At 27.2% G+C, this 16941-nt stretch overlaps 5 protein-coding genes across 5 annotated transcripts in view; 1 reads left to right on the top strand and 4 right to left on the bottom strand.

The window, feature by feature from the left end:
* Phum_PHUM163940 (protein C22orf19, putative) overlaps positions 1 to 2544 on the bottom strand; it is a gene marked incomplete at both ends in the record, with an annotated part of 3063 nt that extends 519 nt beyond the window's left edge. The window contains 4 exons of the mRNA XM_002424895.1: positions 244 to 985; positions 1106 to 1360; positions 1451 to 1580; positions 1657 to 2544. Coding sequence (XP_002424940.1) covers positions 244 to 985; positions 1106 to 1360; positions 1451 to 1580; positions 1657 to 2544 — 2015 coding nt within the window. The remainder of the gene's footprint in view (positions 1 to 243; positions 986 to 1105; positions 1361 to 1450; positions 1581 to 1656) is intronic.
* A 340-nt stretch (positions 2545 to 2884) lies between these two features.
* Positions 2885 to 3892, bottom strand: Phum_PHUM163930 (uncharacterized protein; the record flags this gene model as incomplete). The annotated part of the gene is made up of 2 exons (XM_002424894.1): positions 2885 to 3432; positions 3856 to 3892. 2 exons carry the CDS (start codon positions 3890 to 3892, stop codon positions 2885 to 2887), a joined length of 585 nt encoding a protein of 194 aa, XP_002424939.1.
* Positions 3893 to 4347: 455 nt separating this feature from the next.
* Positions 4348 to 12132, bottom strand: Phum_PHUM163920 (E1b-55kD-associated protein, putative; the record flags this gene model as incomplete). The annotated part of the gene is made up of 18 exons (XM_002424893.1): positions 4348 to 4378; positions 4877 to 5052; positions 5098 to 5304; positions 5421 to 5564; positions 5663 to 5870; positions 5951 to 6011; positions 6112 to 6417; positions 7050 to 7218; positions 8736 to 8864; positions 8993 to 9115; positions 9214 to 9474; positions 9623 to 9832; positions 9928 to 10070; positions 10166 to 10435; positions 10540 to 10672; positions 10746 to 10856; positions 10957 to 11423; positions 11973 to 12132. 18 exons carry the CDS (start codon positions 12130 to 12132, stop codon positions 4348 to 4350), a joined length of 3309 nt encoding a protein of 1102 aa, XP_002424938.1.
* A 499-nt stretch (positions 12133 to 12631) lies between these two features.
* Phum_PHUM163910 (calmodulin, putative) lies at positions 12632 to 13455 on the top strand (the record flags this gene model as incomplete). The annotated part of the gene is made up of 5 exons (XM_002424892.1): positions 12632 to 12656; positions 12760 to 12888; positions 12985 to 13105; positions 13185 to 13293; positions 13417 to 13455. The coding sequence occupies 5 exons, from the start codon at positions 12632 to 12634 to the stop codon at positions 13453 to 13455; spliced, it is 423 nt and encodes a 140-aa protein (XP_002424937.1).
* Positions 13456 to 13805: 350 nt separating this feature from the next.
* Positions 13806 to 15302, bottom strand: Phum_PHUM163900 (delta3,5-delta2,4-dienoyl-CoA isomerase, putative; the record flags this gene model as incomplete). The annotated part of the gene is made up of 7 exons (XM_002424891.1): positions 13806 to 13904; positions 14089 to 14215; positions 14348 to 14501; positions 14579 to 14705; positions 14787 to 14914; positions 15001 to 15092; positions 15157 to 15302. 7 exons carry the CDS (start codon positions 15300 to 15302, stop codon positions 13806 to 13808), a joined length of 873 nt encoding a protein of 290 aa, XP_002424936.1.
* Between the last annotated feature and the right edge of the window lie 1639 nt (positions 15303 to 16941).

Below are 16941 nucleotides of genomic sequence, written 5' to 3'. Positions count from 1 at the left end.
ATTCTTTTTTTGCTTTTTCCATTGACAAAAATTAAAAGTAATCAGTTTTTTTTTTTTTTTTTTTCACACATTTAAAACTAACTTTTTTTTAACATAATAATAATAATAATAAATATTATAACAGGAAATTAATTTTTTCGGTTTGTTATATAATTTAACAATAATTCTTTCTTATAACTTAATTTATTAATTTGTATTAAATTTTATCGCTGTATATAAATCCCTCCTCCCGATGAAATATACTTGTATGGATGACTACGACTTCTACCTTGAGTATCTCTAAAATATGTCGCTTGTACATTGGTTTCTTTTGATATTTCAATGTGAGCAAAAATTTCAATGGAATAAAATAATTTTCTTATTTGTCGTAATAAAACGCAATTGTCGTCTTTTATTTCTTCCGGTGGATCATCCGGAAAAACGTTTATTTCCTTTTCCAAATCTCGTAATCCGTTTAAATTTAACGAATTATAATTTGTCTTGTGAATAAATTCGATTAAAATTAATGGATATTCTTGAGGATAATTTGGACTCACCGCTATGTAAGCAATAAATTTTGTCGGATTCAAACTCAGCATCGCTTTATAAAACATAAAACTGTTGTCTACAATGTTTTCTTTAATTATTTGTTGAGCTGTTGGGATTTTAGAAAATTCCTGTAGAGTTATAGTTAGGAAAGATGTTAGAGTTGATGATATTTTTTTATGCGTTATTGAGTATCCGGTTTCCAAATTGTAAATTTCTCTGGCAAGAGAAAGGCGGTTTTGAAAACGATTTTTAATTTTTTTCAACGTACTTTCCAAGTTCTTTTGAGATATGTTAATGACAACTTCTGGAGATGAGGGTAATATATCGATTCCGCAAAGTTCTTGAGCCCATTTATAAGGTATTCCTAAATCTGAATTTTCATTCGGTAATGAATCTAATCCGGCTCTGTGCAATTGATAATAGGCACTAGGATTAGGACAAGATTCTCCTGAATCTCCTAAAAAATATAAAATTAATTAAATAATTTGTTATATTCTTAATTACATATTTTAATAATTTTTTCTTTTTTAAATTTATTTAAAAACTTCACAAGTTACTCGTATTTTGTATTACAAACCTGAAAATAAATATGAAAGGATATTTCGGGGGGCTAATAAGTCATCAGCAGCAATTCCAAAAGATTCATTGAGTGTAGTCGATGGAATCACACATATTATTTCTAATACCACCAGCCATTGAAATTCTATCATTAATACTTCTCCAGTTTTTAATGTAATTTTTAATAATAGCGTCAACGGATGTTTTTTTAAACATTCATTTTTTTTCTGTTCAATTCTATCAGAACTATTTCCAGCACCAGATTTTCTCCGATCTTTAATAAAAAACATAAAATTTTTTTAATAATAAATATTGAAAATAATTAAAATTAAAAATAAATTTAAAAAATTTTTCGTTTTTATACCTTGAAAATTTGTCTTTCTTCTATGTGATAAATCAGCATCATCTGAATCTGAGTCATCAGATGAAATGTCATCTAAATGTGATTCTTCTGCTGATGTCTTATCACACTCTCCTTTAATACTAACATTTACCTGCGGTAAATTATTCTTATTAACAATGATAAATTAAGATTATTAAATACCAAATAAAAAAAAATGTTTAACTTACCCATTTAACAACTTGACTGTATGCATCCAATTGTACAAATAATACATAAAGAGGTTTGGGTAAAAGATAAACTAAATCCATTAATTTTCTACTCTTGTCGTTAGGCATGGCTAGATATTCTTGTAATGGTTTTGTAGCATCTAAAATATTTTTGAGGGTAGGAGCTAAATTGTTCAATTGTTCTTTCTTTGTTTCAATCTCTTTGGCAACAACTTCTTTACTAGCTTCTAACTTTTGACATTGTGCAGCTAAATCTTTTCTTTGAACAAGTTCCCATTGCAGTCTTGCTAATTTTAATTCGTGGTCATTTGTTTTTGTTATTTCTGGTTTAGATATTGATTCTGGAGCATTAGCATAAAATTCTTCAATTGGAACCAAATCCATTTCTTCATCTTTTGATTTAAATTCAAGACATTTTTTAACTTCTTTAGTTAAGTGAAGTACTTCGTAAAGCATATTTTGTAAATGTAGATGATCACTATCAACTTGTTCTCGAGCTATTTGCAATGCCACTCTACTTTCTTTTGTTCTTACTTTTTCAAGGCGATTCAATTTTTTAAGCATTAGTATTTTCAAAGAAGCTTCAATCCTTTTTTCTTTTATCAAAGCAGATGATGTATCACTGTTTTGAGCTTTCAAGTCAGCTATTTCCATTAGTAATGTTCTTATTTCAGAGCATATTTCCAAATACAGCTTTGAATCTTCCAAAACATCTCTTTCTTTAGCTTCTTTTTCTTCAAATTCAACTACTTCATCGTATAAATCAATTTCAGGCGATTTTGATGGATTTACAGTGGTTTCGTTAGTCGTGTTTCCCTTGGCCACTCTCCTTTTCTTGGCTGCAATTTGACTGTCAACTTGTTCAACTATTCTAATATCTTTAGCCATTATTAAAAACAATCTAGGTATTTGTTATATACGTTTATTTTTCATAAAAACAAACAAAACTTTTTATAACAATTCATGCCGCATGAATTGTTTAAACGGAGATAAATGTCGCCAAACGGTCAATAACCTGATTTCTCAAACACTGTAAATAACGCTTTTGATTTATTTTGCCATTAATTAACAAAAATTTTTAATTCTGCTGAGCTATGAAAATGTTTTTCTCGTTTCTGTATCAATAATTAAGCGGGCCTCTTTTTTTGAAATATATATTTAAAAAATTTTTTTATTTAAATTAAATGATTGACTATTTGTAATTGGAACATTTAAATTTACAATAGATTTATAAATTGGAAGTTAATGACAACGCAGTGTAAACGCTAAGCCACACAACAAAAGCTAAAACTATAAAAATAATTATTTTAGATCTGATTTTATCCCAGCTAATAAAATATTGTCTAGATCTTTTATTACAAGTGGCAGGACTACATTCACTTCCGCAAGTTTGACATTGTTTATCAGCAGCTAATCCAGTTTCGTTAGAATTATTTAAATCAATTTTATAATGATGAAGTTTTCTACTATTGCAACCACTACCGTCACATTTATTTTTGCATTCTTCTTCTTCTTTTTTTAATAATAATGTTTGCCCCAGTGACTTAAGGGAAACTTCTGCACAGTGAATGGCACTTTCACGTTTTGTGCATGTTCCACTATCATCTAAAACACAGAAACCAGGATGCGAAGAGCATTCAATGTTTGCCACTGGGGGTTGTTGATCCCCATCTCGGTGATCGTCTATTTTAATACTTACACATGTACAAGTTTTTTTTTTTTTAACTGTATTTTTTAACGGTTTCTTTATGTTTGTAAGCATCATACAATTATTTACTACATTACAACATTATACAAAATACAATAAAAATTATTAAAATTTATATATTTATTTTTGAAAATTTTTGTTTTCAATTCTAGAACAAAACAAAGGCACTAAATAATAAATTCATAAAGCATGTGCATGAATTTGATGTATTTTTTTTTTTTTTAATATGTTTAAATAATTATAATTTTAAAAATGAAAGTTTTAATGAAGGAAAATTACAAGCTAAAAAAATTTTTTTAACTTAATTCTTCTTTTTAAAATAGAAAAAAAATTCAATAAATAATTAACCACCTTTTTTTTTTTATTATTATTATTATTATTATTAATTTCTCTTTAATATAAATATTTCTATATAAAATGTTGTTAAACTACCTTATGTCACAATTTAAAACTACACATTAAATGGCTTTTTTTTTTTTTTGTCACAATACCTTTTATGCCATCGAAACAAGAATTAAAACTATTCATTTGAAAAAATTTACTTAAAAAATTTTATAAGTAAAATTTAAATTTTTAATTTCACTGAGAAATTAATTAATTTTTTTTTTTTTTTAAATTTATAATTAAATGTACAACATAAATTTCACTGTAAAGTCATTGTTATAAATTCACGTTATGTAGATTTCGTGTCAATTCATTAAAATATTAACTATTTTACTACTTCTTTCATTCATTCATTCATTCAAATTGAAAGAAAGAAAAATTGCAAACAAACACCTTATTGTAGTGGAATCAAAAATTTTAATTGCATTTTAAGAAGAAAGAAAAGAAGGGGGCGGGGCGGGGGGAGGAGGAGGAGGCGGGGGGAAAAATTTAGTTATGGCCATCCATTTTAATAGGGGACCTATATTCCAAAGCTATGTCGAAATCTTGCAAGACATTAATTTAATGAGTGAAAACGTTGACGTTGGCGGTTGATATTTTCATGAAGATTTTCTAGGATCTTGACGATACCTGAAAAAAAAAAAAAACAAAAAAATTTATCCATGCAATTAAACAAATCCCGTTAACTTACTAAAAAATAATTTAGTTTAATATTATAAATAATTAGAAGAAGAAAAAAAACAAAAATACCAATTGAAAAGATTTTTAAATTGTTGTAAAATGTTTTATTATAAAAACCTAATAATCTAATCCTAATTATGTTAATTTATTAAAATTGACCTTTTTTTTTTTTTTTTTTATTTTCAGATTGCGGAGAATAGTCGACAGGGAATTCTTACGAATTTAACCGGTTTAAAAATAATTATAGTAAGTAGAACGTATTAGAATAAGATTGAGGTAGGTAGGTAGGTAGGTAGGTAGGTAGGTAGGTTCCATTTTCTGATTAACTGGAATGTAAAAAAAATTTCGGTAAAAACTTTTCTTTTCTGTTCCAAAGAGATTTTTGATTTGCACCGTGTTAAAAATTTAGTAATTTTATAAATAGGATCAAAAAAAAAAGAAAATTACTGTTTTTGCATTGTACTGTAAGATGCAACTCCAGATCCAGCTGAGTTTCCTCCTGATCCGCTTCCACCAATGCCAGAACCACCAGAAGAGCCGACACTAGCGTAACCCGAACTGCCAACAGTGGTATATCCCGGCCAAGAACCAGCCTTTAACATCATTTTAAGTTTTAAAACAACCTATGCAATAGTTAAAAAAACTTTTTTTTATTCTCTATTATTTACCTGTGTTGTAGTTGTTTGACCGTAGCTGGCATAAGCCGCAGCCATCGCTGAATTGTCAGATCCAGATCCTTGAGAAGAATCCGTATTGGCAGAAACGCCCTGGGTTTGTTGTTGTTGCGACCAATTTTGCTGATATTGATTATAGTACTGTTGGTTCCAACCGGTATTTCCCCAGCCTTGATTACCCCATCCTTGTTGGCTCCAAGCCTATAAATAAGAAATAAGCTAGAAATTTTCTCCAAATTTTCTTTGTTTGTCTTTTAGATAAATAATTTATTATTAAACAAACATCTTTAATTAATTTATATATTTCTAAAGTTTACCTGTTGCGGCGGTTGACCATAATTTTTCCATTGTTGTTGATTATATCCTTGATTCCAATTACTCCAAGCTTGATTTCCATAGTTTTGGCCCCAGCCTTGATTATAACCTTGGGATTGACTGCTCCAATTCGCCATTTGCCCCTGCTGCTTTTAAAATAATACACGTTTATGTTGATTATGTTTAAAAAAAAAAAAAAAAAAAAAAAAAAAAAGCAATAAAGCTTAGAAATGTTAACACGTACCATTGGTTTTTGGCGATTTTTATCGTCTCGATCTCCCCGACGATCTTGCATTTTATTACCGCCGAGATTGTCTCTTCTATCTCTGTAATCGCGATTGCGATCTCTCATATCACGGGAGCCATGACCTCCCCGATCATTGTAACGGTTAGGAGGACCTCCTCGCCAACCACCACCGCCTCCGCCGCCGCCGCCGCCACCACCACCCCCTCTGAAACATTTTAAAAAATTAAAAACCATTCAACAAAAATTATAACATTTTAAATATTCAAAAATTATAATAATATTTACCTATTATCTCGCCATCCACCACCCTGCCTCGGGGGTCCTCCCCATCCTCCTCGATTATCACCTAATATAAAAAATAATAATTAATTATGTGGGTGATTAAATTTTTAAACTTTAAGGTATTTCAATACATTAATTATGCTATTTAAAAGTAAAAAAATAACCTCTTCGCCTATTATTGAATCCCCTGTCTCTCCATCCATCATGTCCTCCTCTATTATCTTGACGTCCTCTGTTATCCATTCGCCTTTGTTCTCCACTGTCTGATCTTCCGTGGTTAGTAAAATCCCTTCTATCGTTACGAGTATCCTCCGCTCGGAACCTTTTCTGTTGTTGATTGTTACTGAAAAACCCATGTTCATTGCCTTCCTTGTTATATTGCGCTACTAATGCGCGAGCTTCCGCTTCTTGAAGTTCAGTATACACGACTTCATTAAATATTTCTCCCTTTTCTGGCAAAGCAAAATTTGCTGAAAAAAAAATCAAATATTGTCATTTATAAAATTGTCGTCACAATTATTGCCAAGATATTACTTAATAATCACATTTTTATTAAAACTTTGTTTGCGATCAAAAAAAAAAAAAAAATTAACGTGATAAAAATAAAGTAATATCTTGTCAAATTTTTTAGGATTTTTATAGAATGGAAAGGAAAAAGATTTTCGAATGGTTACTCCTTTCAAACAAGCCTTAATTATTCCCAGTAAAAAAAAAAAAAAATTGTAATCTGTCATTCGAAAATCTTTAACAGGAAAAATTAAAAGACGACTAGAATACATTAAAATTTGAAAAAAAAAAAAAAAAAAAAAAAAATTTTTTCGGTCAGAAATGAGAGAATGAGTGAGTGAGTGAGAGAAAAAATAAATTTAATAACTTAAAAGACAAAAAAGAAAAAAAATTAGAATAGAAATTATTTAAAATTCACAACGCTAATGATTCCAAATATATCTCAAGTACCCAAAAACCAATTTTTGAAGAGGAAAATTGATGGAGGAAATGGACGAGAAAAAACGGATCATAAATTACCAAGCTCCCCCCACCGGAGTCTAGAATGTACCCGACACATGATCCGTTTTTTCGGGGACAAGATCAAGGAACAAACCTTTCATTTCCAAAATAGCGCTATCAGGTACGTCTTTCCCCTCTTCCGCTTCGCGTTTTGCAATCCTAGATTTGAGTTCCTCATCTGTTGGGACAATGACGACAGCTCGTCGCACGAAGCCTTCAAACCCGCGCATTTTGCGCCTTTGTGCAGCCGGATATACATTTGTCTAGTTGATAACAAGCAAATCAGATTAACCATGTGTGTGTATTTGTTTGAATATATATTAAGGGAATGTTTGTGGATAATTGTTTATTTTCTTCTTATTTCTCCAAATGAACTGTTGAAAAAATCATTCTGCAATGATAAGTTCTTTAACACATGGTTTATTTTATTTTTTTCTTTTACTTTTTTTTTTTTTTTTTTTTCAGAGTCAACGGCCTCCCCCCCGCCCTACCTAATTTCCCCACTCACCTATTTCACGATGTTAACACACAATACATGAAGTCCACGACTAATTAATTTTTGTAACATTAAATTATTAACATTTTAAAATAGCTTTTTTTTTTAAAAATAAATTCTATACGAAATAAAGACTTATTAATAATAATTTTATCATTTTCAAAATTTTTAACTTGTGCTTTTCGTGGAACAATGTTCAGAGAAAAATTATAAATTTTTTTTTCTCTCTCTCTCTCTCTCTCTCTCTCTCTCTCTCTCCATATTTTTCATAAATTATAAAAAAAATTATTTTTCAATTATATAATATTTGGCCCAAGGTTTATATTAAGCTCCTTTTCTTACTTATATTTTTTCTTATTTGTCATCTTAAATTTCAGTTATGTAGTAAATTAAATTCCCCAATATTATAATAAATAATATTCTTTACTAAACTTGATAAACTAATATTAGTAATATTTATTTATTTAGTTATTGTACTTTCTTTTTTTTTTTAATCATATAATTAAGCGATTTAAAAAAAAAAAAAAAAAACGTTTTCAATTCTGTAGTCTGAAATATTTGAAGATAATTTTAAATATTATTAATTTTAATTTGAAAAATTATTATTACATTTTTTTTTTGTCATTATTAAAAATACTTTAATAGGTACTTATCTACCTAGTAAACTTACCTCAATAAATTTTTATATATTTAAAATGACCCTTTTTTTACGACTGAACGACTTAAAATTAAACTGACCTGGTTTTAATTGAAGATAAATTTGGCGACAAAATTTAAATCCTGTTAAAAAAAAAAATTACGTACCTTTTTCCTGGGGGGAAAAAAATAAAATTTTGCCTGTTCTTTGCCTGTGTTGCAAACGTAATGTAACTTACCTTGTATTTATACTTAACCAATTCTTGAAAAATTTCAAATAATTTAAAGAAAATATTTTGAGACACGTGTATTATTTTGAGATACTAACATGGCTACATTTCAATATTGTCAATCAATTAAAAAATAAAAACCGTTATTAATAATTGACGACTTGTTTAAAAAATTAACTTTAAATTTGTGATAGAAAACAAAAGTTTTAAGTTTAAAAGTAAAGTCGAGTCAAAAATGCTCAAATACTTAAAGTTAATTTGCTTTAAAAATCGTTTTACTTCAAAAAAAAAAAAAAAAATTTTTACGTTAATTTTCAAATTCAAAATGAAAATGTAGACATGTTAGTCTCAAAATCAGACATTTAAGATTCATTAAATTTAACGCGATCTGAAAATTAATCATTTAAATTTTTCTTACTTGATCAATTATGTAATTCCGTCTTCTGTAGCCTCCCATTTCAAGTAACGTGTTTAGGCATTTAGTACATTTTTCGATCAGTACTTCCCATCGACCGGAATAATTTCTTTTTCGGGGCACTCCCATTACCTGTAAAATAAAATTAAGTTACTTATTAATTTTTTTTTTTTTTTTTTTTTTGAGTTACTACATAAATTTAAAGTTTATTTTTTGTTTTAGATGAACCCCACATTGTTTAATCATTACATTGCACTCACCTTCATTTTATCAATCAATGCGTTTGTACCCAAAATATTGTACATCTTGTCTTTGTGCTCTTCGGCATATTTCATAGCCCATGTAGTTTTCCCTGAACCCGGCAAACCGCACATCATTATAACCTAAACGATTTGAAAACAAAATTTTAACTTTTTAATAATAATAATAATAATTGAAAATGGTTTTTTTTTTACCGCACTTTTTGTAAAATATTACGTACTTCACAATCTTCTTTTCTTTCCGGACGTTTTGGACCTGGTATTCTATCTTCAAGTGGAACTTCGCCAATATTTGTAAATCCAGGCAAGGGTTGGGCCCATGATTCGCGATTCCCAAAGTTTACTTCAAAGCAGCAATTTTTTGTCAAAATATGAGGAAACAAGGGTTGCCCTTTCAATTCTTCACGATCTACATTGTAGGCTACACCTTGATATTCTCCATTAAGAGTGTAAGAAATTTCAATTGGATTTGAATCCATATTCTGTTAAACGCAATTATAAACTCTTAATTTTTATGTGCATCGCATAAATATATTAGCATACGTAAATATATGTATAAATCTTTACTTGTATGTACTTTAATTCAATTCAAAAACGTCATTACAATTTTTTAAAAATTATAATACTAACCAAGTAACAACCAACTACATCATTTACTATAAAGGACTTTCCGTAATTTTGAAATTGGCAATTAGTCGAGATTTTACCAGTACCGCCAAAACCGTAAGATAAAGGTTCCTCACCCAATTGTAAAGATGTTTTTTGAACTGACCATCCTACTCTAAGAATGTTTGGATGCATTTCATTTTCCAAATACGGAACTTTTATATTCTTTGTAATCTAAAAATCGTTTTTTTTTTAAAAAAAAAAAAAAAAAAATGAAATTCAAAATCATTAGGTAAAGAAAAACGATTATATTTACTATTTTTACTAACCCGAACTTCATAATAAATTTTTCCTTTTTCAAAACCGTAAGTGGCACGAACACCTGCCCATACAAAGCCAAAACCGTTGTCGCTAAGTAAAGTAGCAGAAAAAAAGTTTTCCTTACTTATGAGCATGTGCAAATCTGAATCGACTGCAAAAAATGAGTTTTTTAATTTGATTTTAGAATTTAATTTTATAATTCAATTAATATTTTTATAAAAAATAATTAATAAAACTTACACCAACTAAGCAGTACGGATTTTTCATCATATTCAGGTTCATCATCCGGTTTTCTAACGGGAGGACTAGATTTTCTTTTTTCACTGGGAGATCTAGGCCTTTTTTTGGCTTCGTTTGATTTTGAATCGCTCCAACGATTTTTTCTATCTTTCTCGTCAACTTTTTTATCATTTGATTTAGGAGATCTTTCTTCTTCTTCTTCTTCTTCTTCCGTTTTCATCTCTGCATTTTCAACTTCCTCGGTTCGGATTTCTTCGGTTTCAGGTTCTTTAATTGCTGCATTAATAAATATTGTTTAAAAATTTTTTTACAATTCGATAAAATTATGTTTGAAAAAGAGAATTTGAAAATTTTAATAATAATATAACCAAAAAGTTTACTTTTTAATTCTGATGTAGGGGGCTTGGTATCATCCACTTCCATTTTTAAATCTTCATTTTCCTTGTTATCACATTCTATTATTTCAGGGCAAGGCTTGGTATCTTCTGTTTCTGTTACATTGTCTGGCATATTCTCCAACTGTAATATTAATGAATTATTAAATTTTTAAAATATAAAAGTATATAAGAACTAAAAAGAAACTTACAGCATCTTGAGCATTACTGTCATCCAAGTGAAGTGAGCTATCATGCATTTGAAAAGATTGCTCAGATTCATCTCTTGTATCTTGCTGAGTTGAGGTATCTATAAATTGGTCCTGAAAAATATAAAAGTAAATAAAAAGTTTTTGATAATTTGTGAATTTTTGTCTTGCATTTTTTAAATCAAATGACTGAAAAAAGTCAAAAGGTGTTTACCTCAAAGTTTTTTTTTGAAGAACTATCTTCATGAGAAAAACTTTTTGAAGAATCTTCTTCGTAAATTTGAAAATTTTCTTTTGATTCATCATCATTTTTAGGAATATCTGGCTCATTTGTAACATCTACAATGGTTGTTGATTGTTCTGATTGCTGTGTATCAGTTGAAATTAAATTAGCACCAGAAACTTCATTTATTGACTTAGAGTCACTACAATCTACACTTTGAACTAATGCATCTACTACTGCATCATTTGTAGGTGCATTTATATTTGAACTTTCATCTGCACTAAACTCGCTAATAATAGGTTCTTCAATTTTTGTTTCAGGATTATCAGACTGAGAAGAAAAATTAACTGAATCATCTTCTAGGTTAGTTGCTTCAAGCTCTGAACTTTGAACATCTTCAGTAGTTGTTAGATCTAAACCTCCAGGATCATTTTTTAAAGGAGCATTTTCTTCCACATCTTCAGTAGAAACTAAATTTTAATTACATGTTAATAAAAAAAACATAAATTTTGACTTATTTAATAATATTTCATAGTTTAAAGATTATAATAAATAAGTAAAAATTTGTATTAATCTCTTTATTAAAATATGGCGCCAAAATTAGAAATTGTATTGGTCTTAATATGATACAATACTTTGAAAGAATTTAAAATAATTTAGTAAGTATTTTACACGTTTTAAAAAAGAATATTTTTAAAATAAAAATTTTTTTATTTCAAATGAGAATTGTCTTTTTTCAGATGGAACTAGAAAGGTGTTTTACAAGTACGTTTTAAACAAAGTGATAAAGAAAACTTAAAAATACCAGGGAAATACCTACAGACCCAGACTTCACATTGCTTCAAAACAAAATAATGGCGGGTAAACAATAAACGTTGGTAAACGAGTAAACCTAAATACTTTTATTTACCAGAAGGTTAAGAAAATTTTCGACGTGATAATGTAGCCGGTAAGCTTTTCAAAATTACTCTATACCTAAAAGTATCTCAAATTTTAATATTTCACACCTTTATATTCTTCTTCGTCCTCGTCTTCTTCTCCTTTTTCTTCCGATTCTAATGCTTCTTGAAGTCTTGCTACAAGAACTGCCTTAACACCCTTTTGGTCTAGACCTCGTTTTGCAAGCTCAGCTCGTAATTCTACCACTTTCAATTTGGCTGGATCCATGTTGAATGTTTACACTTTTCACTTGATAAAAGACACCCAATAATAAAATTTTTGTCAAAATAACACTGAGTAAGGGTCAAATCCCCCAAAATATATTATAGTTAACTGATCACTGAAAAATAATCTTAAACATAAACGCTACAGATGCAATTGTAACAAAAAGTCTGATTGGTTGCTTTACCAAAAACATGGCGTGCCTTCTCCAATTGGCAATTCCTTAACATTTTCTTTGACCGGAATCTTGTTGCTTCCAATTGGTCAACAACTGTCGACATTTTTCTCTACCTTTTATACGCGGAATTTTAAAGTTGTAAAAATTAAGTTTTGTAATGCTTTAAATTAATACAATACAAAAGCCTATAAGAATGCATTTTAATAGAAAATGTAAAATGACTGGAGAAAATTAATAATTTTTTTTTTTAATTTCCCGTTTTCTTAGTTGCCAAGGTGATATCGAACTGTTTGTTGGCATACTTTTATTTGAACTATATTTTACGTAATGGATCCAACGTCAAGTAATCTTGGTAAATGCTAATTTAAAAAAAAAAATTTATAGTATGGCACTTAAAGTTATAAGAATGAATTAAAATTTATGAGATACTCATTATTAAATTTTTTTCTCGGAAGGTCATTCTACTACTGCAGATTTGGGTTCTGAATTAGAGAAAAGAATAACAGAAGCTTTTGAAATATTTGACCATGGCGGTAACCAAACTGTAGATGTAAGAGAAATAGGAACTATTCTACGTTCAATGGGTTAATAAACATTATTTGTATTTGATAAATTATTTATGCTGTGTACAATTTCAACTTTACATCCAGTTTTTAAAAAATACGGTGATTTGTTAATAGGATGTTGTCCTACTGAAGAAGAACTTCAAGAAATTTTGGTAACTGTGGAAGATCATGAAACATCCAGTGTTCGCCTCACTACCTTTCTTCCGGTTGTTACTAAAATTATTACTGAAAGAAAGTAAGTAAATAATTTTATTATAATTTCTCAAACTTTTTGTTATAAATATTACATTAAAACATTTTTTTTTTCTCAAAAGATTACAACCAGCAAGTCCAGAAGAATTACTAAAGGCATTTCACACTATTGATAAAGATAGGAAAGGTTACATCACAAAAGAATACTTAACGGAATTAATAACTAAAGAGGTAAGTTTAATGATTTTGTTTTATTAAATTTGCACTTATATTAATAATTTAAAAACTTTTTCTTTTATTAGGGTGAATCTTTTACTCAAGAAGAACTCGAGGAATTATTAGCAATAGCCGCAGATTCAGATACAGGAAGGATTCACTATGAATACTACATAAATCAAATAATGGTAAGTGTTTTAAATAATTACATCTAACTAATAATTAATTTTAGTAAAATTTATATTAATATATATAATTATAAAAAAGTTTTACCAAAAATTAATACATGTAGGATTATTTTAGATTTTAAAATTTAAAAAAAAGAAAATATTCACAATATAAAACTTTTTAAATTCTCATTTTAACACGAGTTTAAAAAAAAAAATTAAACTTTTTCACTTTTGGGGAAAAAAAAGTGTAATAAGGCATCACCAAAAATTTCTATTTAAAATTTTTTAACTTCTTTATTTGATATTTTAATTAATTAGTCCAATTTAAAAATCACTTTAGATCAAAGTACAAATTTTTCAAAGTTTTGAAAAAACTGGGGGATCTCCTTTAGTAGCTTGAGCTGTTACAGCATTTAAAAAATCTTCACTAAGTAACATTGACATATTGTATAATGCCTGAAATGAAAAAGAAAAATTTTTTTACCACAATTAATAACACATTATAATTTTTTGTACAGGTTGATTAATGTTTTATATCTCCAAAAACTATTGATTCTTTAAAATGGACAAAAAATTTTCAAAACTACAGTGAAATTATTAAATATATATAATTATATTTAAATTTTAAGAAAAAACTCACAATATTTTCTAAGCCTTCATCAACAGTGTGATCTCTAGAATATATTAAACTTCTTTTAGTTACTTGAACAGCAACTGGGCTTTTTTGAGCAATTGTCTCTGCTAATTTGAGAGAGGCTTCAATCATGCTAGACAAAATTAATAAACAAAATTTTGTGCAATGCATTAAAATGTATATTATAATAAATTGATTAACAAAACGAGATGCTTTTTAAAAATAAATAAAAATTAAATATTAAAATACTTTGAGAATTAGTTACCTTTCTTTAGAATCAAATATTTTGCTGACAAATCCACTTTCCTTTGCTTCAGATGCCGGAAACTTTCTGCATGTGTAGGCTAATTCATTCACTAAACTCGTACTTCCAATTATTTTAGGCATTCTTTGTAATGTACCAACATCAGCTGCCATTCCTTATAAAAATTTTAAAACATTTAAATTTAAATCATGGCATCTGGGGATTAAATATATATCGATATTAAATTATTACCAATGTCAATTTCTTTATTTTGAAACCAGGCATCAGAGGTACAATATCGAATGTCAGTTGCACAGATTAAATTTAAACCACCACCAATGCAAGGTCCATGTACAGCCCCAATAACCGGTTTGTGGCACTAAATAACAATAGCAATGATGAGTCTAACTTTTGAATAAATAAAATATAATTTTTGAAATTAATTTATAAGGCAAAAGACCTTTTCAAGAGATGATATACTAGTCTGATATGTTTTTATTAAGCCCCAAAGTATTTTACTTTTTCTAGCAATGTCTTCATGTTGGCTTAATTCTGCACCCAGAGAAATCATATCGTGTAAATCTATGCCTAAAATATATATATATATATAATTTAAAAATAAATAAATAAATTATATAATCTAGGTATAATGTAGATTGAAAAAATTAAAAAACCTGCTGTAAAAAGTTTAGGTCCCTTTCCAGACAAAATAATAACTCTACAATCAGGATTACTGGACAAATTGTTGAAACATTCTCCTATTTCCCTATGTTAAAACAAAACTTGAAATATTCATTCATAAATGAATTTGAATTTTGAGAAATACTTACTTCCACATAGTATTATTCATTGCATTTAATTTTTCTGGTCGATTTAATTCAACATGAACCACAAAAGGTTTAGGATTTGTAAGGGATAAGGTTTTAAATGTAGGAAAAGTGGAACATTTAAAAGCTTGCAGAGTTGATAACTCCATTATTTTAAATGTTTTAAAAACTGAAAACATTATTTTAACTAAATAAAAATTAAATTTGAAATGACATCTATTAACTTAAGAGCAGGCTTAACAAGTATACATTTCAAAATGTACAAAGATCAAAAACTAAAATTTATCTCATTACTCAATGGTAATACCAATAGAAAGCAAAAAAAAAAATTAAAAACGGCGGGATTTTAGGTAAAAAAAAAAAAAAGTTTTAATATTAGAGAAAATAAATATGGGAAGGAAGGTTTGAAAAAAAAAATTATTAAATGATTTTATTTCAATGTCAAATTTATTTAAAATAAAATTTAATTTTTAAAAATAAAAATAAATAAATAATTTTCATTGTATAATTTAAATTATTTGAAAAAAAATTTACATAATGGTTACTTCACTCCACCTTTAACGATAGTAATAAATTTTTTTTAAAATAAAAAATAATTATAAAATAACATTTGTTATAAATGAAAAACTTTTATAAAAAAAGTTTCATTTAAGAAAATATTTAGCCACCCCTCTATTTCTCAATTAGCGACTCGATCTAAATTTAACTACAACAGTTCAACACATATTTTTCAATAATGTTTTTTAGTCTGTTTAACTCATCCTCCATCGTCTCATTTGATTTTTTAACTTTGTAAAAAAAAAAATAAAATTTTTTTTTTTTTTTTTTGTTTTTATTGCTCGTTAATTTAAAAACATTCAGTTTAAAGTTTAAGTGTAAATAATAATCTTCGATTAAAAAAAGTTTTTTTTTTTGTTTAAAATAATTTATTATTACTTTTTTTTTTTTTAAAAAGAAATCACTTAATGAAATTTTTATAGTAACAAACAAAATGAGATTTAGGTGAATTTTTTTTAAAAATATTTTTTATTTAGTTTGAAAAATATCAACAACAATAACAACAACAACAACAACAACAATTTTGAATGAACAAAAATGAATTATGTTGTTTTGTTTTTTTTTTTTTAATTTAAAAATTAATAATATTTAGGTAATCTTATTTATTTTTTGTTTTAATTATAATTATTGTTAGTCATAACCATAAACGACATGATTTTTAAATAATTTTTTTTTTTTTAAATTTTTGATTAATAATTAGTATGAATGACTTAAATTAAAACTTTAGATAAATTTTAATTATTAATAATAAGTTTTCAGTAGAGTATAATAATATAATTATTAATGAATGTACGTTAAGTTTTTTAAAAGTAATTTAATGGATTACAGACATATTCAGTTAATGTGGTCATAAATTGTCGTGTCAGAAGAAACTATAATATTTAAAATTGAAATTTTCGTTTACTTTTAATAAAAATTTAAACGAAAAAAACCTTTTGAATGAGTTTAAAAGTTGTTTAAATAACTTTTTTGCAAAATAATATTAAAGTAAAATAATTTTAATGACGTAATATAAAAAATTAATATTCTTAGAATTAAATCAAAATTTCAATTATGAGTCAATCTGACCAGGAATAGACACCATAAAAAACAAAAAAAAAAAAATTTAAGACAAAAAAACAATTAATTGATTAATAAAAAACTTTTCTTATTTAAATCGTCTGCTATTAAACTATGGTGAGTTGTAAACAATTTAATCCATTTAATTAATTTTTTTTTGTTTTTTTTTTT

This window comes from Pediculus humanus, genomic scaffold (assembly GCF_000006295.1).
Source record: "Pediculus humanus corporis 1103172107512 genomic scaffold, whole genome shotgun sequence".
Taxonomy (NCBI): domain Eukaryota; kingdom Metazoa; phylum Arthropoda; class Insecta; order Psocodea; family Pediculidae; genus Pediculus; species Pediculus humanus.
This window is presented reverse-complemented; position numbering and strand designations above follow the sequence as displayed.